The 27,432-nt window shown below is 43.8% G+C and overlaps 2 protein-coding genes across 3 annotated transcripts in view; both read right to left on the bottom strand.

Annotated features, from left to right (window-relative positions):
• LOC122925743 (transient receptor potential cation channel subfamily M member 1-like) overlaps nt 1-27,432 on the bottom strand; it is a 48,316-nt gene that overhangs the window by 20,423 nt on the left and 461 nt on the right. The window contains exons 2-6 of the mRNA XM_044277093.1: nt 26,463-26,752; nt 25,672-25,900; nt 7,479-7,601; nt 6,069-6,200; nt 460-588 (exon numbers count right to left, since the gene is read on the bottom strand). Of these exons, the coding sequence (XP_044133028.1) occupies nt 460-588; nt 6,069-6,200; nt 7,479-7,601; nt 25,672-25,900; nt 26,463-26,752 (903 nt within the window). The remainder of the gene's footprint in view (nt 1-459; nt 589-6,068; nt 6,201-7,478; nt 7,602-25,671; nt 25,901-26,462; nt 26,753-27,432) is intronic.
• TRPM1 (transient receptor potential cation channel subfamily M member 1) overlaps nt 26,628-27,432 on the bottom strand; it is a 43,463-nt gene continuing 42,658 nt past the window's right edge. For both annotated transcript variants that reach the window (XM_044279734.1, XM_044279733.1), the window contains one exon: nt 26,628-26,752. The gene's annotated coding sequence lies outside the window, so the exon portion shown is untranslated. The remainder of the gene's footprint in view (nt 26,753-27,432) is intronic.

Raw genomic sequence — 27,432 nt, 5'->3', positions numbered from 1 at the left:
GGAAGAAAGCTGCATAAAATCCCAATTCTATCGGTTGGCAAAATTCTTATTTTCATATATTTTTTTTTTTGCTAATTTCTTCCAGATTTTTCTCTTGCTCCAGGTAAAAAATTTTTTTTCATATTTTCTTTTAGTTTTTACCATGAGTGAAATGAGGAAAAAGAGCTATTTATCCTTATTTTTTACCGATAGCCATCTCTTTGTTGCGCAGGTTTTTCTGGTTACAGGGAGACCGACCATCGCTATGTTATGTACAAGGTTATGGTGTTTATTTGACCATTAAAATATGTTTATTGCAAAAAAAAAAAAAAAAAAAAAAAAAAAAAAGTATTATCTGCTATTATAATGTTTAATTGGAAGTCATATAGAGAGGCGCAATACAGGCCCTGGAGTGAGACTGTTACTAGTACACTGAAATTAATAGTGTCATCGCTGCTTGTGACGGAACAAAATTCTCACCTCTCTCACTTTCTCAAGTGCGAGTGTTACGATATATGAAATGACAATCCACTCTTGAAATAAAGGCCATCGCTCCATCTTCACCAAAATAATATAATTAAATAACATTAAATATGCTAAGTAGGAAATCTGCGAAGAAAAAATATATTTATTATCCCACACTTTTAAAAAACAGTCATTGTGGCTAATACTGTATATGAACTCATAAACTGGTTTGCTTGAATGGATTTAAAAGCTTTACTAAATGAATGGCCAAATTTGATGTGGACAGTTAGGTCTCTTTCACACGAGCGAATTTTCGGTCGGGATGCGATGCGTGTGGTGAACAGATACCATGAGTGAATCCTGACCCATTCATTTCAATGAGTCTGTATACATGAGTATTTTTTTTTTATCGCTGATCATCTCTGGTTTCTATTTTGTGCTTTTTTTTCACGCAGCCCGGGTCTCATAGAAATGAATGGGGCTTTCTGAAAAACAGGCATCTTCAGCTCCAGGCCCTGGAGTCTCTGTCACCTCCATGAGCTCCAGGAGATGCAAGCAAGCAAGAACTAAATAAGGAGGATTTGCATGGCTACACGAGGGAGAGAGACAGAAAGGTAACCCAGCTTAAGGTTGTTTTAAGGTGATCCAGACCCTGCTGCTGCAGAGGGATAACAAGTTAAAACACCCTATGCACCCCAGAATAGTGGAAAACTGGAAACTACATCAACTGTTGCCAGAACACACCTATTAGCCAGAAATCCCTATAGCAATTCTAGTCAGAGTAATCTGAGGGCCAATGCTGTATTTATCTGCTTAGCTCTTGCTGAGACATCTGGGAGAAACTACTGCTGGATGTACTACAACTTCAATCCTGCACACAGTAAAAAGAGTCTTGTGTTAAATTTTGCCTGGTCTTTGACTCTTTTAAGACCACATGTTGGTCATTGCATCTCCTACACATGTTCTGTCAAGCAACCACAAGTACATTAACACCATGGACACCCCGAACCACCACCAGGCAAGGAGCTCACAGGTACATGGTATTCCCGGAGGGGTGCCCCTCCTTCACTGCATCGACTCCAGGTAGTGATCACCTGATGGAGTACACATCAGGGCCACTACCACTCCCATTCTCTGCTTCGGTTTCTCAGGGGCTAACTACAGATGTATGTGATTTTCAATGGTGGTTGCTAAGAGATACTGATTGTTATTATTCAGTTTTTCTTCACACACATGAATAACGCATGAAAAACTGATTACATCCACGTGAAAAAAACTAACTCTGTAGTGCAGAGAAAACTGATTAAACTTGTGTGCAAAACCACCAGTTTTTCCCTGAACAAACCCTTACTCATTCTGTGTTGCTTGTGTGAAGTAAGCCTTACCCTGGGTTCACACCTGAGCGTTCTGAAAGGAGCGCTCTGTATGTGCGATTGTACCGGCGTTTACAATCGCGCATACAGAGACAAGCGAACGCCAATTGTCGCGCGTTCCCGAAAATCTATGTACGGGAACGCGCGACAAAACGCCCCAAAGAAGCTCAAGAACTTTTTTGAGCATAGGGCGTTTTTCAGCGCATTCAAACGCACTGTAAAACGCTCAAGTGTGAACCAGGGCCATAGGGAAGCATTGGTTTTCATGTGTTGAGCGTTTTACAGCGCGTTTGAATGCGCTGTAAAATGCTCAGGTGTGAACCCAGCGTTAGGCCATGTTTACGCAGCTGCTTTTTCAAGCGGAAAAAACAGGGGTGAATCAGCAGCAGAACTCCAAGGTTGACCCTTGGACTTTGATTGCAGATTTGCAGTTGTACATGCCATGGATCCGCAGGGAGATGTAGCCATTCAATTAGGTAAATCCATGTGATTTTATCTATGGAAAACACAGAGAAATCCACATGGAAAATCCGCCATGTGAATCCACTCTTATGTGAATACACTCATAATTTAAAATGCAAATGCCATTGCGTATGAAGATAAAATAATAAAATATAATATCCACTTTGGTATATGTAAAGTCTAACAGATTTTGAAAAAAGGTGCTTGAGAGAACATAAAGTTACTTGTTTTGCCCTTGATCTCTGGATGTGTAATCCCCCTTTAAGATGATTTGCGAAGCATTACCGAAGGGTTAAAGGGTTTAACAGAGAGATCACCTCTGAAGTGAACTCAGATTTGACCTAACAAATGACACTTGAAGAATTCTTTCAGTATTGCTCACCCATGCATACAGCGGAGCATTTATCATTTGCATTGGTTTTTGTCCCAGTTTTAACCCCTTCAGTAGCGAGCCACTTTTCACCTTAAATCCCAGGCCGATTTTTGCAAATCTGACATGTGTCACTTTATGTGGTAATAATTTTGGAACGCTTTTACTTATCCAAGCCATTCTGGGATTGTTTTCTCGTGACACATTGTACTTCATGACAGTGGTAAATTTGAGTCAATATATTACCCCTTTATTTATAAAATAATCAAAAATTTACCAGAAATTTAGAAAAATTGTGTGCATCCGTGTCCGTTGTTCCGTTTTCCGTGATTTTCTGTGGATCCATTGACTTTCAATGGGTCAGTTGAAAACTCGGAAAAAGCACCGTTTGTCATCCGCGTCCGTGATTTGTGTTTCCTGTCCGTCAAAAAAATAGGACCTGTCCTATTTTTTTGACGGACAACGGTTCGCGGACCCATTCAAGTCAATGGGTCCGTGAAAAAAAACGGAGGCAAACAAATTGTCATCCGTGTCTGTGATCCGTGTCCGTAGACTACTTTCGCACAGACGGATCCGCAGATCCGTCTGCATAACAGCATTTTCAGATCGTGAAAACTCAAATCCGACAGTATATTCTAACACAGAGGCATTCCTTTGGTGATGGAGATGCTTCAAGTTAGAATTTACTACGAACTGTGTACATAACTGCCCCCTGCTGCCTGGCAGCACCCGATCTCTTACAGGGGGCTATCATACGCACAATTAACCCCTCATTTTTGTTTTTGTTAAGTTTTATCTTGTTTTTGAGTTGCCATTTTCTGAGAGACATATTTTTTGGGCGATTGTCTTAGGTAGGGTCTCATTTTTTTGCGGGGTGAGATGATGGTTTGATTGGTACCATTTTGGGATAAATACGCCTTTTTGATCACTTGTTATTAAACAAGGTGAACAGAAAATGGCTGTTTTGGCACGGTTGGTGGATCATGTGATATTTTTATAGAGCCTGTCGATATGGACAATTTTTGTAAACTTTATTTTGGGAAAAGGACGCTTTTTTTAACTTGAAACTGTTAATTTTTTTAGGTTAAAACTTTATTTTTATTACTTATTTTTTAACTTGATTTTTTGTCCCACTCTGGGACTTCATCTTTTGGGGGTCTGATCATCTTTCAATGCATTAGAATACAGAAGTATTGTAATGCATTGGCTATAAGTGTATTACTCAATGTATTACACTTCAGCCTACTTCCTGTGAGATCCAGGGGGCTGGATCTCACAGGCTCATATGAATGGCAGCCACGATGCCTAAGGAATCACAGTAGCGTAGGGACCCGATGGTCACCCCGCACCCGGCAGGATACCGCACGTGCCGCAGTCAGCGCTGACCACGGCAGAGCAAGGGTTAATGTTACAGCATCAGTGTTTTCACCGATGCCAGCGCATACAGCAGGGCTCCGGCTATCAGTGACTGCCAGACCCCTTCAGCTAATCGGGCGGGCGCAGCTCCTGCGCCTGCCCGATCAGAACACCATAGCTGGGATTTGTGACCCTGTTTCCAGCACCGTACATGTACGGCGCTTGTATCCTACGGGTTAAGTCTGTCTTTGGTTTATGTGGGTGCCCCAAATTTATAAAATGGCACACAGTCATAATGACTTTGTTGCAAGTGTAGCCACCATCAGTGAAAATATACCAGGGGTTTGCCTGGCATGGAATTGCAATATTTTCTGACTTTTGTGAATGTTGCAGAAGATAAATGTGACTTAAATGTGATCTAATTTGCAAAGTTGGCAAGCATGCTTACTTTTATATGTACCTAACAAAGGGGACTGAGTTCCCCGAAACACATTGTATTCAGCTTCCAAACTAAAGATCATCATTTTATCCACCTAAGAATTCTTCATGCGCCAGTAAGCTATTGTACTATTGGGGGGACACAATGACTAACTTTGTGTGTAGAATTTTCCCTTCATCATTTTAAATACATCCAAACTCTTAGGGGTTATTCGAGACTAAAAAATGTCCCCCAAATGCCCAGGCCCCTCACAATGAATCTACTTACCTGGCTCCCCACTCCCGGCGCCGCTCCTGGTCCCGGCACTGCCGCTGCTGCTTCTCCCAGTGCGCGGATGAAAACATCCGGTGTCAGGAGGAGCAGCCAATGGCAGGCAGTGACGTGGACAAGCCTCCCTAGCAGCAGCGGATCGGCTCAGGGAGCGGGGAGCCAGGTAAGTAGATTCAGTGTGAGGGGCCCAGGCATATGGGGGACATTTTTTGGTCTCGGATAACCCCTATAAGGAAAAATACATTTAAAATAGTGGAAGGGAAAATGTAGTGAGGTTACTTCTAGTGACCAATCTGATTCTAGCTCTCATTTTACAGATGAGCAAATCATTACAAAATGAAGAAAGAAAGGGATGCAAATGTGCTCCTAAGGCTACTTTCACATTTGCGGCAGAGAGATCCGGCAAGCAGTTCCGTTGCCGGAACTGCCTGCCGGATCAGGCAAAATGTATGCTAACTAATGGCATTAGTAAGACTGATCAGGATCCTGATCAGTCTTAAAAATGCCTGATCAGTCGAAAAAAAATGCATTGAAATGCCGGATCCGTCTTTCCGGTGTCATCCGGCAAAACGGAGCCGGCATTAATTTTTTTCACCTTTTTTTCAGTCTGTGCATGCGCAGACCTGAAGGACGGATCCGGCACTAATACATTCCTATGGGAAAAAATGCCGGATCCGGCATTCAGGCAAGTCTTCAGTTTTTTTCGCCGGAGATAAAACCGTAGCATGCTACGGTTTTCTCTTTTGCCTGATCAGTCAAAACGACTGAACTGAAGACATCCTGATGCAAACTGAACGGATTACTCTTCATTCAGAATGCATGGGGATAAAACTGATCAGTTCTTTTCCGGTATAGAGCCCCTGTGACGGAACTCAGCACCGGAAAAGAAAAACGCAAGAGAAAACGCAAAAAGAAAGTACCCTAACAAGCCCTGCTTCCAATGCCACCAGATGTGGGGGAGATATCCCATAAGTCAATGTTTGACTCTTTAAATGGGCCTAGAGACATGACTTGGATATTAAATAAGCTTGCACCTCACCTGCAGATAGTTTCTTCGGGGTAACTGCCCTTCATCAGTGCAGAGAAGAGTAGTGGCTTAACTCGATGCGAGGAATAAGTAAATAAAAAACTGAAGAAAGGAACCTCATTTGGTATTATTGGAAGCATCTCCACTCCATTCAAGAAACACTCCTTTGTATCTGATCAGCATCCATCCTTAGTTACATTAATGTCATTTAAAATGTTGACATTGTAACATTTTGTAGTTAAAACACAAACCACTTTACGTTTAACTAATTTTAAGATGCCAGCTATTATTCTAGAAGATAGAAGCATGGAAGCCCAATTTACTTACTGTATAAAACCAGAATTTGACTATCGGGGCATTGTAGAACTCATAGATCTTTGTGCCAATAGGAATACTCCTTTGCTTTCTATGTCCATTCTCTTCATCTCCTTTCCGAGAATTGGCATCAGCATTCCCATCCTAATAATAAGTTTATCACACAAAAACATTTGTTGAATATTCAAAGATGAGAATAAAGATCTTCGAAATATTTAATTTTCCAATGTGTAAAAATGTCTAAAATATTTAAAGGCATTACAGTCACAATAATGGCATATATACAGTATAGTTGCAGTATATGAAATAAATATATACTAGAGATGAGCAAATACATTGTAAATGCAATCAAAATTTTGTAATATATATTTGGTGATTCAAATTAGGCGAATTTTGGAGAGTGAGAAGAGAGCAAAAAAGGAAAGAGGAGACCAGAATGTCATACCCAAAATTTCAGGCCAATTGGAATACTTTCAATTCTGGCAGAATCGATTGAGACCGGAATCAAACTCAAATCAAATTTTGTGCAGTTCTCTCATCTCTTATATATACTTAAATGAGTCCTGGACATTCAAAAATGTAGCTTAATGTATTTTAAGTGAAAAAAAAAGACAAAAAATAATAAGCCTGTACATCTATTACACTCATTATTGTGTCACAATGGTATCATCAACATCACGAATAAATGTAAAACTGTGTAAACACGATTCCTAAAACTATTTAGAACAAAAAACTGATAATGAGTTATTTCACAAGAATTTATATTGATGGTCTGTTCTTACAAAAGACCATCAATGTGTGATAGGTGGGGTCCGACCCCTTTAACACCCACTGGTTAGCAGAATGAAGGTGGCCTCGTCATTGTTGTTCTAGAGACAAGTACTGTAAATGCGGATGTGCGTCAGTACCATGTACAGCAGCATGCGTAGATGTGCTTTTGGCTAAATGGTGGGCGTTCTCAGGGCCACCTATCACACATTTATGGCCTATATTGAGAACAGGTCATCAATCGAAATACTGTACCTGAAAAAAAAAAAGTTTTAAAGGAGCTGTTCAGAATTTGATATTATTGATTTGATATTATTGATTTGGCCACCCAAACGCTCCTCATGGCTGCCGTCCAAGCACAACAATCTAAGCAATAATTAATGCTAGGAGCATCAGGTACTTATGCACCTAGCTAACGGCCGCAGGTGTCCTCCTGAATTCAACTGTATCACCATCCTCAGGAAGGTGAAACAGTTGAACACAGCCCTTTAGCACAGCCACATTAGTAAATCTGGGCCAATGTGTATATTAGAAATTGCCGTTTGGAATGCACACAAATGTATTATTTTTCTGCTGTATATTTATTTTGTACAGGTAAAATGATACATAAATGGTTCCCATTATTTAAATATGACAGTCTGACTAGGCTCTTACTATGTTATCCTCTTCTTTCTCTTTTCCTTCTTCATATTCTTTTGAGGTATGAAATGAAAGGTCATCATGGGACCGGAATTCCAGAAACAAAATGGTTGGTGGAAAAAGAATCCCTAATATTACCTGAAATTAAGGAAAAAGATAGACTGAGAGCAATAAACATTAGTTATCACAAGTTCTATTTCATTTGATTTAAAGGGCATCTGTCTCCAGATTATCAGCATTAATCTGACTGACATGCGACATGTGCATTGTCAGCTGAATGTAATTCTTTTAGTCCTAATTCCTTATGTTTACTCAATGTGTCTAAAATTGATCTTTTATAATATGTAAATGAGTCCCTAGGTGCAACGAGGGTGGTGCTGTTGCACCCAGAGGCTCCACTCCCTGTCTGCATTGCCACACCCCCATTGCTAAGACTGACAGGCCTGGAAGTGAAAACATATTCATGCCTGACCCTGAAGTCTTGCTGGAGCACGTTCTACGAACGCACTGTACAGGGATGGAGTGCATGGTAAGCCAAATCGGGGATTGCTGGAACAGATCGGTTTATATTGGTGAGTATACGCTTATTTTTATTATTCTTAAAGCTACCGTGTGTTTGAAAAGAAAAGTTAACTTGGACAACCGCTTTAACTATCACATGAAGTTGATAGATGTTAATGTTCAGATAGAATAGTTTGCTATGGGCTCAGCTTTTCCTAGTTACACCCCTGGAAGATGGTAAACCTACCCCATATTGTGGCAGCAACCTAACACCGACACAACTTGAAGCTTCTGGGCACAATGCTAAATCTGAAAGGTCCCCTACATACCATGTGCCATTTATAAAACTGGCAGGGGCTACTCCTGCATACTAACATGGCAGAAAAGAGGGCAACTATTTTTATATCGTATATATCCAGACCTCCCAAGTCTCCCTCTTTTGGAGGGGCAGTCACGATTTTTTGACCCAAGTCCCTCTGTCCCTCTTTGCTCCATAAATGTCCCTCTTTTTGATCTGAGTTATATATTTTCATTATTACAATTAGAATATTGATCCACAAAGTGTTTGGCTGGTGCATATTAGAGCCCACCTTTTATATTATTTCTGTTGAGGAAGGGTTGAGACGTATGCATATATATCCATGCATGCCTGCAAACACGTGCGGGCATGTATGGTATATATGTGCATACATTAACCGCAGCATCATGGGATGATGTGCGCAGATGTGCCCAGCATCTGCGCACGTCTGCCCATGGTTATCCCCAGGGGCTCATGGTGGCCCCTGTGGGAAATATGTGCCTCCTTTAGACCGTGCCCCTTATAATATATATATGGCTGTGGCCCCTTATAACATATATATATATATATATAGAATACATTATGCCCCTTATATATGTATATGTATATTATCAGGAGGACATATATATGTATTGGATATATATATGTACTATGTATATGTGTATAATTGTGCATATGTGCGTATATACATATATATTGGCCCTGTATGGCCAGAGGGGGGAAGGTCATAGTGTTATGTCTGTATATGTGGATATGTCTGTATGCTGCACACATGTCCATTTATACTTACATTAGAGTTGGGTATATATAGATATGCCCCAATTGTCTTATATGCATGTGGCCAGTTATGTCCCCCAGCCATAGAGCCCCCCCGCCTACCTGCGGTTGATGGCAACAGATGACTGGATTGTCCAGTTTCTGGTCACTTCAGAAGATGAATAGAGCTCTTTAAAACATGCCCAGTAGGGCTCCCCCACCTTCTGTCTAGAGACTGTTTATGACATGGGTGTGTGTGTTTGTGTGTGGTGCCATGGTGTCTTTGGCTGTACAGATTGTGAGCCTCAGGGGGCCAGCCAGTTGTCTGCTGCAATCTGAGTGCATGCATTCCGTCACACGCACACGATGATGTCACACCCCTGGAAAGGGGGGGGGGGGGGGGTGAGAGGGACTTATATATCAGTCCAAGACAAAGGAACAGGGGCTCTCTTTGCAACCAGACTGGATTCAGAGACACATGAGGACTGCTGCCTGAAGGAAGAGAGGCCCATTTGGCCCTGGAGATGGCTGAGTATACGCTGGCATGGCATTGTACCTCCCTTGCAGTGCCAACCATATTCTGTGCCCCTGATGTCCCTAACCCATTAACCCCTTCCCTGCCAGAACCCCAGCTCTCCTGCTGGTATTAACCTCAGCACTCACTGGCAAATAACCCTTGCAGTGCTGAATCTATAACCCTCTTGTAACCCCGTAGGGACAGTGAGTAGACAGACGGGTGGGATAATATTACTTGTATGTGTGAATTGTCTAGTTAGTTTATGGGTGGAATTGGGAACGTGTAGCGTAGTTTGAGTATTGTATATGTGTAGTGCTGTGTATTGTTAGTGTATTGCGTGCTTAGTGTGTTAAATAAATACTGTTATATTTGTACCCTTTGTGTAGCGTGTACTTGTTAGCGGTAGCGAGTTAGTAAGGCGCATGCAGCTAGCATTAGTGATTAGTGTAAAGCATAGCGAAAGTATTGTGCATTTATTATATAAAGGCATAAATAGGCGGAGTCATCACCAGGTGGCTCCTCCTATTTAGGAATATTAATTATCGATATTCGCATAATATTGGTGATCAATATTCCCCCTTTACATTGGCGAGTCAGGCCCACTGCTTAGATTTTGAAATCTGTGTTTGGTTTTGAGGTTAGAGGTCGGCCATCCTGTGAATTATCAGGCAAGAGAGACGTGGTCAGCAGTCTGAGCGTCTAGGACCTGATAATTCGGACAGGTAACGCGACTCTTCCTCACAACACCAAACGCAGATCAAAATCTTTAGCAGAGAATCTATGTTCTATCTGTGAATTAATATTTTGCTATTTGCTTTGCACGGTCACTACACCGCTCGAGTGATTGCGAGGGAGAAGAGGATACGTCACTGGAAGAGATCCATCTTCGTGGGAGCAGCGTACAAAGTCAAGCTGGTCGGGAAGAGGCGTTCCGGGAAAATGGACTTCTTCCAAGCAGCTGCGAGGAGGTACGGCCCCAAGGAGAAGATGGATGCTCAAACGGTGAGTATGGACTTCTCCACACTGCAACACTTGAGCAAACACAGTACATTCAATCCCATCCTCCCCACCACATACAAGTCAGCAGAAATGCTGTGGTCCGATTTGTTGGCACAGGCTTGTAGTTATGACAAGCTTTGTGTTAACAAACGGACGGTGTTGAATAAGGCCACTAAACGGCTTCGGATGCTGGCCAAACTCGTTCATACGTTTGAGGCTAGCATCTGTAAGCCAAAGGAAGTGGCGCTGGTGTCTCAGTCAACAGAGACAATTCCTCCGGCTGTTCACTGCCAGTGCTGTGCCAATAGTTCCGACCAGGTTTCGGCATTGCGGGCACAGCTGGCGGAGAATGTGCAGTCTACTGTTGACCGAGATGCGCAGGTGGCTCGAATACAGTCACAATTAGTGGAAATGCAGAAGCAGAAGGAGGAAATTGAGGCTCAGTTGACTCAGTCTTATACTGAGGTCAAGGCCTTCAAGGAACGCACTGCCTCTACTAGTGTGACGGTAGCCAAATTGAAGGCTCAGGTTGCTGTAAGCTCCCAGATAATAACTGGCATGCAACAGGCCATCACCAAGTTGGTGCCGGCCCTTTCTTTTCCCATAAAGTCAGGGTCGGAATATCCCAAAACTTTGCCCTATGCAGGGCAAATAGGGGGGAGAGTAGTCTGTGACAGGCCAAATCACCAGACCAAGCCTGTCCAGACTAACAGAGATTTCTCCCTGACTTTGGGGAAAAGAAACATTGTGAAAAGTGCCTCCCTGAAGATGGAACAATTCAGGGAGCGCGGTTGCAGTGTGGACGGACCTAGGCCACACCGGGCAAACATCAAATGCTTTGCTTGTGGTGGCTTGGGTCATATAGCGAAGCACTGCAAAACACACAGGACAGAAAGCCCAATCAGGTGCTTCAGGTGTGGGAACAAAGGACACATTGCAAGGAATTGCCCTTGTGCAAGTAATTGCAATGTGTCCAGTGATGGGATTCAGGTAACAAATCGTGCAGCGGGGTCTAGTCAGTTTGGCCATAAAGGGGTAACCTCTCGGCGACACATGCCTCATCAGCTGCTGAGGGGCCAGAGTGGCCAAGCTAGGCTAGGCAACATTTGACACCCCTGTACTATTTGTTACACCGTTTGTTCCCTATACATGTCCATGTTGTGTGTTTTTGTTGTCCATTGTAACGTTCTTTTTGATGTTGATGGTGGTCCTTGTCTATGAGTGTGTTCCACCAGGCTGATTTATGTAGTGTTGTAATGTCCCGTCTGCTGTCTTGTTTCATTCTGTGTCCCCTTGGAGTGGAGCAGTGTTATACTGTGGATCGAGAACGTATAGGGTAGCGAGCAGATAATATCACACGGGAAATCCTGCTGGTCGGGAGAAGGCATAAGGACCTTCTTCATGCAGCACACAAAGGATGATGTGATATTATTCTGGGCAACCAGGGTCTCGGATCGACACAGATAACGCTGTTGTGCTCAAGGTTTTCTGTAAGGCTGTGTTGTGCTGGGGACTGGGGCGGACAGACAACATTGGTGTAATGTTGTGCTGCGCACTTAATTCTAGTCCGAGCAGGTAACACAGCTCTGATAGGGATTGGACGCAGAGTGTTTGGCAGCGGAGTGTGGACTGTGTTCTTGTGTTGTGGGGTCCTGAGGAGCCGGGGCATGCCTATGCCATTGGTTCTGCGGGCCTCCACAAGATGGGATCACAGGGGGAAGTCAGCCTGGGTACACATGAGTGGACAGGGATGCGGTGCCATCAAGATAGTGCTTTGTCCACAGAACTCCAGTTATCCTAACCTAGTAGGGAGGCCATCCTTATCTGTTGGTGCAGAGGGATGTGTAGCAGAGGACACGCTCCTCTGAAGGTAGGGTGTTCAGACACCAGTGTTGGGATAATGAGGAGTCCTGTGAGACAAAGGGCAGCCCAATACCTTTCTCTACCCATGGGTCAAAGGTATTGGTGCTGGGAATTTTTATACATTTAACTGCACCGTTAGGGGAGACATTCCCCTGGGAGCACCTGGTATTTTCTTCTGCCATAGGTTTTATATGGAGCGGAAGAAAAACCCAGGAGAGGCCACGGAAGAGGCCAGCTATTCCCCCTGATGCTCTTGGGAGACTCCAGAGGATCCCACTGGATTTTGGCAACCAAGCTGTGACGCTTTGCGATCCACAGCGATACTAGGAAATCACAAATGCGCCATATTTCTCAATCACAAAGACAAAAGAGCCTTCACTAAGAATCTTCTCTTTCACTAAAGGAGTAACTCACAGATCAGAGGTACAATTAGCACCTTCTTGCCAAAGAATCTTCCTGCCCCATGCCAGGTTTAAGTACCCATCAATCTGGTATTCTCTTGACAGAACCTCATAAACCTGGTCTCTCTGCAGCCATAGTGTCTCCAATACCAGCAGGGGTCTCACACCTTTAGCCTGGGCAGCGAGCTTCAGAAGAAAAGGACAGATCCTTATCACACAGCTGGCTGGTACAGGAGGGAAGATGACCTGAAAGTCACCTCCAATCCATAAACTTCATATTCTTCCCATATTTTCCTAATATTTCATGGGTTATGGAAATGGGAAAGGAACCATCTTTTCAGAGATGGTTTTGGTTCTCCTAACCCACCTTCTAGGAAACCCGCGGACAAATCAGAGATTCCCGCTCTGAGATATAAAGGTTCTCGGGCACCCTGTATTATCTTCTAGTCGTATTTGTTATCAGATGATGCGTAAAATTGTACTGATTATCAATATCTACTATATTTCTTGATTGGACTTACGGGATATGGAGAAATGGGCAAAGCAAAGATGCTGCCAGGTTTTCTCCCTATGGGGCAAAGGACTGCCCCTGTTCCAATTACCCAAGGCTGGACCTGAACGTGTCATAACCACTCCCCGCTTCAGAGTAGGTAAAAACAGTGACACACTCAGGTCCTGGGTCCTACATCTACCATCTGACGTCGTCTAACATCTCGACCGCCCGCAGGGACACGGGCACCCCACCATCTTGGATTATTCTACAAAGACTTTGCCTATTACTGGACATTACCACGGTAATTCTGAACTTACAGACATTCTATTCCCTTCCACCTCTTACCTATTTCTATCCAAACCAATCTGTTCACCTGGCCGGTATATTTATCTGTCAGCTTTAATATATATATTTTTGTGTGTAGTTTTAGAATAAAAACTAACGATTTCATCGTTCCAGTTTTGCCCTTGTTACTTGATGACCTGATCTATGCTAAGAACTCTGTCCTCAGAAGACATACTACCAAATTGTGTTATTTCTATAAATTGTTAATGTACTAGCTAGGTTGCAAATAACCGTTTCGTCCCTTTAGGATTAGCTAGCCGGGGTCTCTTCGCCCCGATTCAATACGAAGAGTGGTGGCAGCAAATTAATTTGATTTCCAGCGTGAAATCAGTAATTTTATTTTTTTGTACATACAATCGTGATTGCATCCTGTCTGGGCCCACCAACCAATCTTAAACGTCTTCTGTGCTCACAGTGGATTCGCCTTCAGGAGTCTCTAGTGAAGACCTGTATGGCAACTGTGGCATAGTACGACGGGATTGGCGGGTGGTCGTCACACAAGCGACCTCTGCCTAGAGGTGTTTTAGAGATGGAGGACTGTGCCACAATCCAGCGGGAGCATTATTTAAGGCTCTGGAGGAAGATTTGGAGACGTTCGGGTGGAAGAGCATATCACTTGTTTCACCCAGTGAAACTTCTTCTGGTTCTGGTGATCGTCATCTACAGTCGGAGGGTCAAGGGACTTATTGACCAAAATACACCAGAACCAGACAGAACTGTACAGAACTATCCGGAGGAGGAGGCTCAGGACATAACCAAACATGGTTCCTGTAGCCAAATATTATTGTATGGACACGTTTTGTTTTCAATGGGGGTTCTGGACGTATAACATGTACTACCCTGAAACCCCATAGCACATTGTATTGTACATATATTGATTATGTTTGTTGGTTGAGTGTGTACCCATAGACACTCTAGGTACAAATGTGTGACAGCCTATACCCAGGGAAACTCACCCAACGCATTGTGGTGAGTTATAATTTGACTGTACACATTTGCATCCTATAGTCGTTTCCCATTGACACAGGGGTCTACGACCTACCTGTGTCTTTGGAGGTAGAGAGGAATGCCAGGTTGCATGAGTCTCTATGGGTACACACATGTAATGGAATTTGGTGGTGTTGGGAGGGATGTGAAATGTATTTTGTGTGAATGGGGATAAGGTTAGGTCACGATAGGGACAGGCATCATTCATTTGCCACCTTGAACCCTGGAACGGTGAAGTTCTTAAGGGAAGGGCTGGATGTGTAGTGTGGCGGAGGTGTTCTCCGCAGTAGAATTTAGGTACTGTGACATCGCCGCTTAAGAGTCTGACCTGCCTTGTAAAGACCTATTAATCTGTCCACGGGAGAACCGCACCCATCAAGATGGAAACAGACGTTGGGACTGAGGTTGTGAGGGTGAACCCGCTCCAGATGCCTTGGAGGCGGGCCATACCTGAAGATCGGCAGAACGACCGAGAGACTGGGGGGGTGTGGCCACTCCAAAGTGGGGGTGGCCGACACCAAGAGACTGATAAAGAAAGGCCAGTAAAAGACTGCGAGGGTGACCCCGCTCCAGATTCCTTGGAGACGGGCCATACCTGAAGATCGGCTGAATTACCGAGAGACTGTGGGGGTGTGGTCACTCCAAAGTGGGGGTGGCCGACACCAAGAGACTGATAAAGAAAGGCCAGTGAACCGAGAGACTGTGGGTGTGTGGTATCCTAAAGATGTCAAGAAGAAGACTGTGTATCCTGTGGACGGAGGAGTAGGTTACGGTGAAGGGCAGGTCGGAGGAAAATGGATTAGGGATGTCTAAGTACCTAAAAATCAGTGGGCACTACAGTTCTTCCTGAACTTCCACCAAGGATGGGGTTGAAGGGGGGGCAAATATATCTCAACCCGTTCCCCCAATATATTGTCGTATTATATAGTCCGACAACAGGGGGATTGTTGAGGAAGGGTTGAGACGTATGCATATATATCCATGCATGCCTGCAAACACGTGCGGGCATGTATGGTATATATGTGCATACATTAACCGCAGCATCATGGGATGATGTGCGCAGATGTGCCCAGCATCTGCGCACGTCTGCCCATGGTTATCCCCAGGGGCTCATGGTGGCCCCTGTGGGAAATATGTGCCTCCTTTAGACCGTGCCCCTTATAATATATATATGGCTGTGGCCCCTTATAACATATATATATATATATATATATATATATATAGAATACATTATGCCCCTTATATATGTATATGTATATTATCAGGAGGACATATATATGTATTGGATATATATATGTACTATGTATATGTGTATAATTGTGCATATGTGCGTATATACATATATATTGGCCCTGTATGGCCAGAGGGGGGAAGGTCATAGTGTTATGTCTGTATATGTGGATATGTCTGTATGCTGCACACATGTCCATTTATACTTACATTAGAGTTGGGTATATATAGATATGCCCCAATTGTCTTATATGCATGTGGCCAGTTATGTCCCCCAGCCATAGAGCCCCCCCGCCTACCTGCGGTTGATGGCAACAGATGACTGGATTGTCCAGTTTCTGGTCACTTCAGAAGATGAATAGAGCTCTTTAAAACATGCCCAGTAGGGCTCCCCCACCTTCTGTCTAGAGACTGTTTATGACATGGGTGTGTGTGTTTGTGTGTGGTGCCATGGTGTCTTTGGCTGTACAGATTGTGAGCCTCAGGGGGCCAGCCAGTTGTCTGCTGCAATCTGAGTGCATGCATTCCGTCACACGCACACGATGATGTCACACCCCTGGAAAGGGGGGGGGGGGGGGTGAGAGGGACTTATATATCAGTCCAAGACAAAGGAACAGGGGCTCTCTTTGCAACCAGACTGGATTCAGAGACACATGAGGACTGCTGCCTGAAGGAAGAGAGGCCCATTTGGCCCTGGAGATGGCTGAGTATACGCTGGCATGGCATTGTACCTCCCTTGCAGTGCCAACCATATTCTGTGCCCCTGATGTCCCTAACCCATTAACCCCTTCCCTGCCAGAACCCCAGCTCTCCTGCTGGTATTAACCTCAGCACTCACTGGCAAATAACCCTTGCAGTGCTGAATCTATAACCCTCTTGTAACCCCGTAGGGACAGTGAGTAGACAGACGGGTGGGATAATATTACTTGTATGTGTGAATTGTCTAGTTAGTTTATGGGTGGAATTGGGAACGTGTAGCGTAGTTTGAGTATTGTATATGTGTAGTGCTGTGTATTGTTAGTGTATTGCGTGCTTAGTGTGTTAAATAAATACTGTTATATTTGTACCCTTTGTGTAGCGTGTACTTGTTAGCGGTAGCGAGTTAGTAAGGCGCATGCAGCTAGCATTAGTGATTAGTGTAAAGCATAGCGAAAGTATTGTGCATTTATTATATAAAGGCATAAATAGGCGGAGTCATCACCAGGTGGCTCCTCCTATTTAGGAATATTAATTATCGATATTCGCATAATATTGGTGATCAATATTCCCCCTTTACATTGGCGAGTCAGGCCCACTGCTTAGATTTTGAAATCTGTGTTTGGTTTTGAGGTTAGAGGTCGGCCATCCTGTGAATTATCAGGCAAGAGAGACGTGGTCAGCAGTCTGAGCGTCTAGGACCTGATAATTCGGACAGGTAACGCGACTCTTCCTCACAACACCAAACGCAGATCAAAATCTTTAGCAGAGAATCTATGTTCTATCTGTGAATTAATATTTTGCTATTTGCTTTGCACGGTCACTACACCGCTCGAGTGATTGCGAGGGAGAAGAGGATACGTCACTGGAAGAGATCCATCTTCGTGGGAGCAGCGTACAAAGTCAAGCTGGTCGGGAAGAGGCGTTCCGGGAAAATGGACTTCTTCCAAGCAGCTGCGAGGAGGTACGGCCCCAAGGAGAAGATGGATGCTCAAACGGTGAGTATGGACTTCTCCACACTGCAACACTTGAGCAAACACAGTACATTCAATCCCATCCTCCCCACCACATACAAGTCAGCAGAAATGCTGTGGTCCGATTTGTTGGCACAGGCTTGTAGTTATGACAAGCTTTGTGTTAACAAACGGACGGTGTTGAATAAGGCCACTAAACGGCTTCGGATGCTGGCCAAACTCGTTCATACGTTTGAGGCTAGCATCTGTAAGCCAAAGGAAGTGGCGCTGGTGTCTCAGTCAACAGAGACAATTCCTCCGGCTGTTCACTGCCAGTGCTGTGCCAATAGTTCCGACCAGGTTTCGGCATTGCGGGCACAGCTGGCGGAGAATGTGCAGTCTACTGTTGACCGAGATGCGCAGGTGGCTCGAATACAGTCACAATTAGTGGAAATGCAGAAGCAGAAGGAGGAAATTGAGGCTCAGTTGACTCAGTCTTATACTGAGGTCAAGGCCTTCAAGGAACGCACTGCCTCTACTAGTGTGACGGTAGCCAAATTGAAGGCTCAGGTTGCTGTAAGCTCCCAGATAATAACTGGCATGCAACAGGCCATCACCAAGTTGGTGCCGGCCCTTTCTTTTCCCATAAAGTCAGGGTCGGAATATCCCAAAACTTTGCCCTATGCAGGGCAAATAGGGGGGAGAGTAGTCTGTGACAGGCCAAATCACCAGACCAAGCCTGTCCAGACTAACAGAGATTTCTCCCTGACTTTGGGGAAAAGAAACATTGTGAAAAGTGCCTCCCTGAAGATGGAACAATTCAGGGAGCGCGGTTGCAGTGTGGACGGACCTAGGCCACACCGGGCAAACATCAAATGCTTTGCTTGTGGTGGCTTGGGTCATATAGCGAAGCACTGCAAAACACACAGGACAGAAAGCCCAATCAGGTGCTTCAGGTGTGGGAACAAAGGACACATTGCAAGGAATTGCCCTTGTGCAAGTAATTGCAATGTGTCCAGTGATGGGATTCAGGTAACAAATCGTGCAGCGGGGTCTAGTCAGTTTGGCCATAAAGGGGTAACCTCTCGGCGACACATGCCTCATCAGCTGCTGAGGGGCCAGAGTGGCCAAGCTAGGCTAGGCAACATTTGACACCCCTGTACTATTTGTTACACCGTTTGTTCCCTATACATGTCCATGTTGTGTGTTTTTGTTGTCCATTGTAACGTTCTTTTTGATGTTGATGGTGGTCCTTGTCTATGAGTGTGTTCCACCAGGCTGATTTATGTAGTGTTGTAATGTCCCGTCTGCTGTCTTGTTTCATTCTGTGTCCCCTTGGAGTGGAGCAGTGTTATACTGTGGATCGAGAACGTATAGGGTAGCGAGCAGATAATATCACACGGGAAATCCTGCTGGTCGGGAGAAGGCATAAGGACCTTCTTCATGCAGCACACAAAGGATGATGTGATATTATTCTGGGCAACCAGGGTCTCGGATCGACACAGATAACGCTGTTGTGCTCAAGGTTTTCTGTAAGGCTGTGTTGTGCTGGGGACTGGGGCGGACAGACAACATTGGTGTAATGTTGTGCTGCGCACTTAATTCTAGTCCGAGCAGGTAACACAGCTCTGATAGGGATTGGACGCAGAGTGTTTGGCAGCGGAGTGTGGACTGTGTTCTTGTGTTGTGGGGTCCTGAGGAGCCGGGGCATGCCTATGCCGTTGGTTCTGCGGGCCTCCACAAGATGGGATCACAGGGGGAAGTCAGCCTGGGTACACATGAGTGGACAGGGATGCAGTGCCATCAAGATAGTGCTTTGTCCACAGAACTCCAGTTATCCTAACCTAGTAGGGAGGCCATCCTTATCTGTTGGTGCAGAGGGATGTGTAGCAGAGGACACGCTCCTCTGAAGGTAGGGTGTTCAGACACCAGTGTTGGGATAATGAGGAGTCCTGTGAGACAAAGGGCAGCCCAATACCTTTCTCTACCCATGGGTCAAAGGTATTGGTGCTGGGAATTTTTATACATTTAACTGCACCGTTAGGGGAGACATTCCCCTGGGAGCACCTGGTATTTTCTTCTGCTATAGGTTTTATATGGAGCGGAAGAAAAACCCAGGAGAGGCCACGGAAGAGGCCAGCTATTCCCCCTGATGCTCTTGGGAGACTCCAGAGGATCCCACTGGATTTTGGCAACCAAGCTGTGACGCTTTGCGATCCACAGCGATACTAGGAAATCACAAATGCGCCATATTTCTCAATCACAAAGACAAAAGAGCCTTCACTAAGAATCTTCTCTTTCACTAAAGGAGTAACTCACAGATCAGAGGTACAATTAGCACCTTCTTGCCAAAGAATCTTCCTGCCCCATGCCAGGTTTAAGTACCCATCAATCTGGTATTCTCTTGACAGAACCTCATAAACCTGGTCTCTCTGCAGCCATAGTGTCTCCAATACCAGCAGGGGTCTCACACCTTTAGCCTGGGCAGCGAGCTTCAGAAGAAAAGGACAGATCCTTATCACACAGCTGGCTGGTACAGGAGGGAAGATGACCTGAAAGTCACCTCCAATCCATAAACTTCATATTCTTCCCATATTTTCCTAATATTTCATGGGTTATGGAAATGGGAAAGGAACCATCTTTTCAGAGATGGTTTTGGTTCTCCTAACCCACCTTCTAGGAAACCCGCGGACAAATCAGAGATTCCCGCTCTGAGATATAAAGGTTCTCGGGCACCCTGTATTATCTTCTAGTCGTATTTGTTATCAGATGATGCGTAAAATTGTACTGATTATCAATATCTACTATATTTCTTGATTGGACTTACGGGATATGGAGAAATGGGCAAAGCAAAGATGCTGCCAGGTTTTCTCCCTATGGGGCAAAGGACTGCCCCTGTTCCAATTACCCAAGGCTGGACCTGAACGTGTCATAACCACTCCCCGCTTCAGAGTAGGTAAAAACAGTGACACACTCAGGTCCTGGGTCCTACATCTACCATCTGACGTCGTCTAACATCTCGACCGCCCGCAGGGACACGGGCACCCCACCATCTTGGATTATTCTACAAAGACTTTGCCTATTACTGGACATTACCACGGTAATTCTGAACTTACAGACATTCTATTCCCTTCCACCTCTTACCTATTTCTATCCAAACCAATCTGTTCACCTGGCCGGTATATTTATCTGTCAGCTTTAATATATATATTTTTGTGTGTAGTTTTAGAATAAAAACTAACGATTTCATCGTTCCAGTTTTGCCCTTGTTACTTGATGACCTGATCTATGCTAAGAACTCTGTCCTCAGAAGACATACTACCAAATTGTGTTATTTCTATAAATTGTTAATGTACTAGCTAGGTTGCAAATAACCGTTTCGTCCCTTTAGGATTAGCTAGCCGGGGTCTCTTCGCCCCGATTCAATACGAAGAGTGGTGGCAGCAAATTAATTTGATTTCCAGCGTGAAATCAGTAATTTTATTTTTTTGTACATACAATCGTGATTGCATCCTGTCTGGGCCCACCAACCAATCTTAAACGTCTTCTGTGCTCACAGTGGATTCGCCTTCAGGAGTCTCTAGTGAAGACCTGTATGGCAACTGTGGCATAGTACGACGGGATTGGCGGGTGGTCGTCACACAAGCGACCTCTGCCTAGAGGTGTTTTAGAGATGGAGGACTGTGCCACAATCCAGCGGGAGCATTATTTAAGGCTCTGGAGGAAGATTTGGAGACGTTCGGGTGGAAGAGCATATCACTTGTTTCACCCAGTGAAACTTCTTCTGGTTCTGGTGATCGTCATCTACAGTCGGAGGGTCAAGGGACTTATTGACCAAAATACACCAGAACCAGACAGAACTGTACAGAACTATCCGGAGGAGGAGGCTCAGGACATAACCAAACATGGTTCCTGTAGCCAAATATTATTGTATGGACACGTTTTGTTTTCAATGGGGGTTCTGGACGTATAACATGTACTACCCTGAAACCCCATAGCACATTGTATTGTACATATATTGATTATGTTTGTTGGTTGAGTGTGTACCCATAGACACTCTAGGTACAAATGTGTGACAGCCTATACCCAGGGAAACTCACCCAACGCATTGTGGTGAGTTATAATTTGACTGTACACATTTGCATCCTATAGTCGTTTCCCATTGACACAGGGGTCTACGACCTACCTGTGTCTTTGGAGGTAGAGAGGAATGCCAGGTTGCATGAGTCTCTATGGGTACACACATGTAATGGAATTTGGTGGTGTTGGGAGGGATGTGAAATGTATTTTGTGTGAATGGGGATAAGGTTAGGTCACGATAGGGACAGGCATCATTCATTTGCCACCTTGAACCCTGGAACGGTGAAGTTCTTAAGGGAAGGGCTGGATGTGTAGTGTGGCGGAGGTGTTCTCCGCAGTAGAATTTAGGTACTGTGACATCGCCGCTTAAGAGTCTGACCTGCCTTGTAAAGACCTATTAATCTGTCCACGGGAGAACCGCACCCATCAAGATGGAAACAGACGTTGGGACTGAGGTTGTGAGGGTGAACCCGCTCCAGATGCCTTGGAGGCGGGCCATACCTGAAGATCGGCAGAACGACCGAGAGACTGGGGGGGTGTGGCCACTCCAAAGTGGGGGTGGCCGACACCAAGAGACTGATAAAGAAAGGCCAGTAAAAGACTGCGAGGGTGACCCCGCTCCAGATTCCTTGGAGACGGGCCATACCTGAAGATCGGCTGAATTACCGAGAGACTGTGGGGGTGTGGTCACTCCAAAGTGGGGGTGGCCGACACCAAGAGACTGATAAAGAAAGGCCAGTGAACCGAGAGACTGTGGGTGTGTGGTATCCTAAAGATGTCAAGAAGAAGACTGTGTATCCTGTGGACGGAGGAGTAGGTTACGGTGAAGGGCAGGTCGGAGGAAAATGGATTAGGGATGTCTAAGTACCTAAAAATCAGTGGGCACTACAGTTCTTCCTGAACTTCCACCAAGGATGGGGTTGAAGGGGGGGCAAATATATCTCAACCCGTTCCCCCAATATATTGTCGTATTATATAGTCCGACAACAGGGGGATTGTTGAGGAAGGGTTGAGACGTATGCATATATATCCATGCATGCCTGCAAACACGTGCGGGCATGTATGGTATATATGTGCATACATTAACCGCAGCATCATGGGATGATGTGCGCAGATGTGCCCAGCATCTGCGCACGTCTGCCCATGGTTATCCCCAGGGGCTCATGGTGGCCCCTGTGGGAAATATGTGCCTCCTTTAGACCGTGCCCCTTATAATATATATATGGCTGTGGCCCCTTATAACATATATATATATATATATATATATATATTATATATATATATATATATAGAATACATTATGCCCCTTATATATGTATATGTATATTATCAGGAGGACATATATATGTATTGGATATATATATGTACTATGTATATGTGTATAATTGTGCATATGTGCGTATATACATATATATTGGCCCTGTATGGCCAGAGGGGGGAAGGTCATAGTGTTATGTCTGTATATGTGGATATGTCTGTATGCTGCACACATGTCCATTTATACTTACATTAGAGTTGGGTATATATAGATATGCCCCAATTGTCTTATATGCATGTGGCCAGTTATGTCCCCCAGCCATAGAGCCCCCCCGCCTACCTGCGGTTGATGGCAACAGATGACTGGATTGTCCAGTTTCTGGTCACTTCAGAAGATGAATAGAGCTCTTTAAAACATGCCCAGTAGGGCTCCCCCACCTTCTGTCTAGAGACTGTTTATGACATGGGTGTGTGTGTTTGTGTGTGGTGCCATGGTGTCTTTGGCTGTACAGATTGTGAGCCTCAGGGGGCCAGCCAGTTGTCTGCTGCAATCTGAGTGCATGCATTCCGTCACACGCACACGATGATGTCACACCCCTGGAAAGGGGGGGGGGGTGAGAGGGACTTATATATCAGTCCAAGACAAAGGAACAGGGGCTCTCTTTGCAACCAGACTGGATTCAGAGAAACATGAGGACTGCTGCCTGAAGGAAGAGAGGCCCATTTGGCCCTGGAGATGGCTGAGTATACGCTGGCATGGCATTGTACCTCCCTTGCAGTGCCAACCATATTCTGTGCCCCTGATGTCCCTAACCCATTAACCCCTTCCCTGCCAGAACCCCAGCTCTCCTGCTGGTATTAACCTCAGCACTCACTGGCAAATAACCCTTGCAGTGCTGAATCTATAACCCTCTTGTAACCCCGTAGGGACAGTGAGTAGACAGACGGGTGGGATAATATTACTTGTATGTGTGAATTGTCTAGTTAGTTTATGGGTGGAATTGGGAACGTGTAGCGTAGTTTGAGTATTGTATATGTGTAGTGCTGTGTATTGTTAGTGTATTGCGTGCTTAGTGTGTTAAATAAATAGTTATATTTGTACCCTTTGTGTAGCGTGTACTTGTTAGCGGTAGCGAGTTAGTAAGGCGCATGCAGCTAGCATTAGTGATTAGTGTAAAGCATAGCGAAAGTATTGTGTATTTATTATATAAAGGCATAAATAGGCGGAGTCATCACCAGGTGGCTCCTCCTATTTAGGAATATTAATTATCGATATTCGCATAATATTGGTGATCAATATTCCCCCTTTACAATTTCATTATTTGATGCAATTAGAATTTTAGAAATCTCTATAATCACATACTTTTGCACTATTTCGTAAGAGAAAACTACTGACCTGATAGGCAGATATGCAGGAAAAATTAATCCTTCACACAGTGAGTCATAACTTCCAAAAAGTTGGGAGCTATGTATATTTATGCTTTTATAATGAATCTAAATTGTGCATAGATAAGTAGTTAGCACTTTTGCTCTGCAGTACAGGAGTTCTTGGCTCAAATCTGAACAAGGGCACTTCTGGGGTTAAATTTCTATGCTCTACCCATGTTTGCCCGTTTTTCTCCAGTTTCCTTCCTCACTACAAAAACATACTGATACCGGTAGATGTGTATATCTGCAATATGAAAATTAGATTGCAAGCCATAATAAGGCAGGCACTAAGGTGAATGGTAAAATCTTTGTACAGCAATGCAGAATATGTTGGTGCTATATAAATAAAATAAATGTCTTATTAAAGGGACTGTCTGGGTGTTTATTTTTAGAGACTTTGCATGATGTAATCTAATAAAATAAGTCATACTCACCTTGCTGCTCCCATTCCAATTCTTCATGTTCCCCTGCCAGTCTCTGCTTCCTGGTTGACAGCAGTGATCGTGACACCTGTGAGGTAAGGTAGAGGGATGCGGCTCCCTCTGCCTTCCGATTGGAGCCCCCACAATAAAATAATGGGGCTCCTTGTTGCCATCACAGCCTGGACGCTTGTTAAGCCTTCCAGGCCTGCCATGGTAAGCTCCCTGTAGCTCTGTGCAGGAGGCACAGCTCAGCAGGGACAGTGTCAGAATCCTTCTCACCCTAATAGATTACTGTTAGAGTAAATATGACAAGGGATGAATAGATCCCAGGTTCTAATTAAAAGTAAAAAAAAAACTAAAAAAAAAATAATTAAAATATTTAAAGTTTGAATCACCCTCCTTTCTTAATTTTACATATAAAAATATATTAACAATAAAAAATAAACAATAATAACAATAAACAAGTATTGCCGTGTCCGAAAATGTCTGAACTATTAAAATATTTTAAAAAATTCCTGTGCAGTGAACACTGTAACGGAAAAAAAATTCAAACCAGACGATTCGCCATTTTTTTAGCCACCTTCCCCACCTCCCAATTTTTTTTTAAGAACCATGATCAAAAAGTTGTACGGACCACAAAAATGGTACCAATAAAAACTACAGTTGGTACCGCGAAAGAACGAGCCCCTATAAAAACCTTGGTGGAATATTTTTTTTCAATTTTTTTATTTTTTGCAATTTAACCCCAGAAATATTTTTTTTCACATTTTCCTATAACAGACATGGTAAATTCAATGCTGCTCTTTCTTAGAAAATACAACTTATCCCAAAAAAAAATGAGCTCTCATTTTGCTATATGAACAGAAAATTTTAAAAAGTTATGGCTATTGGAAGGTGGGGAGGAAAAAACTTAAATGCAAAACTAAAAATGGGCCCAATATTTAAGGGTTAATATTTATCCATAATTAATACAGTACTGTACCTTAAGACCTGGGTTCTTTCTCATGCGCAGTCGCCCCATCCACATATCTGTCAAAAGCATCTGGCTGCAAGTGTGTGCTATAAAGTCTCGATGTTTGGCAGCCACAGCTAGTTTCAGACAAGTTGAATTACTCCAGTTCTTAAGTTCATAAGTCAATAGTTTCATGGCAACCTGCTCATCATGTTTGTAAGACTGATCCAAAAGCTCCACAGCCAATTGACCAAAATCCCTAATAAAAAAAACAAGTATAACATTAAAGTACATACATCTGAAAACCAACTCTAGAGACATATACATGATATACATGAATCTACTGTCCATTCAGATTATGTCATTTATGCAAAACATTTTTCATGAACCATTTTATTAAAAGGGTCAATGAGCTTTCACAAAACTTTTGATATGTCATAGCAACATAGTACTTGGTAGTCTCCTCATTCTATCGGTGGGTGTCTCACTATGACATATCAAAAGTTTTGTGACAGCTTAATGACCCTTTATTGGCTAGTCTACATTTCGGAGTATACATATAATGTGTAAGCAGCAATTAAAGTTTATCTCAATAGTTAGTTAGGACAGCTGTACGGTATTTCTCTGAATGGCAAGTTATGACAGCTGTCTTTCACTAAACTTCCCAAGTCATTTCTATGACTGATACAAAGCAGTCTACAATGTTAAATATGGATAAACTTCTCATCATTTGTCATACTGGTTGGACCATTAACAATAGAAAACCTAAAGTGAAACCTAATGAAACCAAAAAAAAGGCCATACTTATATGAGAAACTAACTTGGAATTGTTGTCCAGGTCTTGGGAAATGTCATCTACAAGATCACTTTCAGAGGACTCGTGAGCCATTGATTTGTATAGTTTACATGCTACCAGTGCTTTTGCCATGGTTTCTTCTCCACGCTGCCACAGAAAGAGAGCCATCTTCTGCCTTTTCATTAGTACAGCCCAGATCATTAGTTCATGGAAGGGGTATTGGAATCTGCTAACTTCTGGATCATCCACATCAATGTCAATTTCTTCCTCCTTTTTTTTCTTTTTTTTCTTCCCTTTACTTGGAGGTTCATCATCCTGAAGTTATCAAAATATAGTTAATGACTGTGAAAACTACACCAGTATTTTTAAGAATTTAACAGTTACTATGTGCTAATGTTAGAAGGACCCTACTACAAAAAGCCATATTCTTACAAATTACACATGGTAGTATTTGGAAGTAATATTACTATAAATGTGAATAAGTGTTGTGGGGACTCGCTCTGGTACACAGGATTAGCGAACGCAGTATAGAGGCAACAACAAGTTTTTTGGATCAAACAGTTCAGTGTTTTATTCACACTTTAGGCAAGTGACAAAACAAACAGTCATACTCAAACAAAAAGTCACCTTGCGGTGTTGGTGTTAATTCACACCATGTGGCAATTCTGCCTCAAAGAGTCCTTGCTGATAGCAGCACCAACCTGTTTTCACGCCAAACAGGTAGCAAGCCTTCATCCAGACACAAGGCTCCCAGATCCCAACACAGAGACATGGCTTCTGAGCCCAGCTGCCTATTTCAGGACAGCCAGGTTCTGCCTAAAACCCGGACCGGCATTTAAAATACGGTCTGGTATTTGACCTCACCTGGCTGTAAATCAACCCAGCAGCACATGCTGGGAGGAAAATACCTGTTTTCCCAGACCAAATCTCTCACTGTGTCAGTGTCCAAAAATGCAAGAATTACCAGTTCTTGTCCAAAATCCTAGGGGCACATT

This window comes from Bufo gargarizans, chromosome 2 (genome assembly GCF_014858855.1).
Source record: "Bufo gargarizans isolate SCDJY-AF-19 chromosome 2, ASM1485885v1, whole genome shotgun sequence".
Taxonomy (NCBI): Eukaryota; Metazoa; Chordata; class Amphibia; order Anura; family Bufonidae; genus Bufo; species Bufo gargarizans.
The sequence above is the reverse complement of the archived record's forward strand: the minus strand, read 5'-3'. Positions and strand labels throughout refer to the sequence as shown.